This window comes from Opisthorchis viverrini, assembly GCF_000715545.1.
Source record: "Opisthorchis viverrini unplaced genomic scaffold opera_v5_434, whole genome shotgun sequence".
NCBI classification, from domain to species: domain Eukaryota; kingdom Metazoa; phylum Platyhelminthes; class Trematoda; order Opisthorchiida; family Opisthorchiidae; genus Opisthorchis; species Opisthorchis viverrini.
In genome coordinates this window covers 124,425-127,219 of record NW_008752089.1, presented here as the reverse complement: position 1 = coordinate 127,219, position 2,795 = coordinate 124,425, and the positions used below count along the sequence as shown (strand labels likewise).

General features: G+C 44.4%; 1 protein-coding gene across 1 annotated transcript in view; it reads left to right on the top strand.

Annotated features, from left to right (window-relative positions):
• Window positions 1-946: 946 nt before the first annotated feature.
• T265_10971 (hypothetical protein) overlaps window positions 947-2,795 on the top strand; it is a gene marked incomplete at both ends in the record, with an annotated part of 27,396 nt that continues 25,547 nt past the window's right edge. The window contains one exon of the mRNA XM_009177500.1: window positions 947-1,151. Coding sequence (XP_009175764.1) covers window positions 1,138-1,151 — 14 coding nt within the window. The remainder of the gene's footprint in view (window positions 1,152-2,795) is intronic.

The following is a 2,795-nucleotide window of genomic DNA, read 5'->3' as shown; positions in this document are numbered from 1 at the left end:
GAATATGCCAGCCAAGTTGTCCACTCTGGGCGGAAGAAGGACGTAAACCTCATTGAGAACGTCCAACCAGCTTCTGCAAAATTGGTTGCAGGACTCAGATTCGTGGGCTGTTAAAAGCGTCTCGCAGTGCTTTACCTTCTTACTCTGAAGTATCCGAGGAGACTTGATACTTACTTGCGCTCTGTTTGACCATGTTTCTGCTTTCAACTTTGACCGAACTAACACAGCGGAAAGATGGTAAGTTTTTCAAGCCCAGGGCGCACACTCTAATTAGGCAACTAATTTTCTCATTTCGGGGAGTTGGTGAGTGAAATAACTTTCTTTTTACAGGCGTTCAGGCCGCGTCCAGTACTTATGAAGTCCACAACACTATATGAGTCATATATCAGACCACGTCTTGTATGTCATCCAAGTTGCCTACTCAGTACTCAAGAGGAACTAAACCCTCGTTGAATGCATCTAGCGGGCGGTCATGATAATGGCTGAAGGCCTTCTATCTGTGGAGTACAAGACGCGTCTCCGTTTTCATGACCTATTTTTCCTGGAGTGCCGTCCACTCCGATGGACATAATCCACTGACTGCTTGTCAAACCTTTCTGAAACAAACTAGGAATTAATTATGCACTGTTTGAACTAGGTTTGTTCGACAGCTTTTTCGCCATTGACCCAATCAAGTGGATTTCCAGGCTCAGAGCGTGCAATTATATTAGGTAACAGTTTTTCTCATGTTTCTCGTTTGGAATAACCTTTCTCCGACGGTTGTTTACGATGCATCTAGTACCCAGTTCAAAGTCGTGCTACACCATTTTTTCTCTTGTGCCTTTCAGGTGAGTGCAAGCTGCTGAACGGCAAGAACAAACGCGACCCGGAAAGCTTGACCGGAAGCTTTCGTCCCGTGTATCAATCCAGAATACGTGAAATCTGTACCACCCTCAAAGTGTGACCTTGAGAACCGCGCCATTTAATATTGGTTAAGGTGGGAATTTGACGCTTTTTGTGACCTTTCTTCACCTATGAAAACCGGATCCTAAGTTTCGATCAAAGGAAAAGGAGCTTTTGACTTCGCTGATGCCGGGTTTGTGTTGTAAGAAACTATGAATACAGGGGACTCCTCATGTTGTAATCAGGAGGTCGTCTATGTTAAAGCCAAGGTAATGTTTGCCGTATTCGGTAATGTCTTTATAGTTGGGCAACACCGGGGATGGAGAAGTCTATAAAAACTTCGCTGTAGACCCGAATATAACAAATTACAACGTGTTTCTTGGAATTTTATCCAGGTGCTTCAATCTTCTATCGTAAGTATTTGTTTGGTAGGAAACTGTGGATCATTGTGGAATCATAGATCGAGCAACTTTGTCTACGTTCGGGGTCAATGGCTCGTTTACATGACTCGATAGCCGTTGTATATGAAGCAGATAAATAACCGTCTAAGTCAGCACTTTGACTTTGAATCCCTCGGTGCGATGATGGGATACACCCTTGGTATCCACGGTTCTAAGCTATGACCTGCTGGAAAAGAAAAATGCCATCCCAGTGCCTTGTATGTATAAATCTTTAAGGAACTGATGTGAACTGCTGGGTTGGTGTCAGGTGACGGACCGGGCATCCCGAACGCTCATAAAAAACGTATAGCCGGGGTAGCCCGCTTCCCTAACATTCAAAATCAGGAGTATTTCCTACCGTTGGATAAGGGAACAAATAATGATGCATGACTCAGTACTTTAAGGACTGTAGTGGTGTCACCCAGTTCTCTCTTTGGCGGATGTACCATTCAATTAGCCGGTCGAAAAGTCTTGAGGATTGGCCTAATCGTTTCCCACTTTTGTAGAATGGTGCTATTTCGCATAGCGAAATACCACTCCGATATAGTCCAGTGCTTTGCGCTGGGGGTAGTCCATTCTGTCTGCCATTTGAGGATGGTTGTCCAGATTTATTTTAAACTTCTGCCTCTTAGCCGCAGACATCAAATCCTCTAAGAGGCTGTTCCTCAAAATGAGCACTCAAAGGAGTTACCAATGGATTCAGATGATGGCTGCTGTATGTGCACAGTTTGACAGTGTGATCCCTTGTTGCGGCCTCTGAAGTCATGGCAAAATAACGGCCCCGCCTCCAAGCAAGCAGTAAGTATCGTTTGAACTTCCTAAGTCAAGATGAAACGCGATTAACTGTTGACAGCCTATCAAAATACTCCATTTTCTTCCACTGCTTTAAACTTGCACGAGCTATTTGGCCTGTTTAGCGACACGTATGATTTTTCGCATTCCAGACTTGCCCGTGTATGTGAAGAAAACGGCGATCGGAGTAGCCGAAAGGCTAGTCGCTTGAAGGGTCTGCAAGTCGCTTAAAGAAGTCTGGGAACGGCATGGACCTTCTCTTTAAATCCTCAATCAACTTCAGGTCTGATGTCGCCGGTACTCCAATATCACAGCAGATACTTGAAGTCGAACATTACTGATACAACGTAGTTTGTGATTGAGGAGTCTCAGGCAAGACAGCACTTATCGTAGTTTACTGGTGGAAACCGGCGAGCTTTGCAAGAATCCGAAAGCATTCTTAGTTTACGACTCTGTTAAGCCTTAGGTTTGATGCAGGGGGTATGAAACGGGGGATATTTATTCTACACCTTGGATGATTCAGGACCCGATATTGAACCTTCTTGTATGGTAGTGAATCATATTCTTAGTTCTCTGTTAAGCCTTAGGTTTGATGCAGTGGGTATGAAACGGGGGATATTTATTCTACACCTTGGATGATTCAGAACCCGACCCGATACCTTCTTGTATGGTAGTGAATCA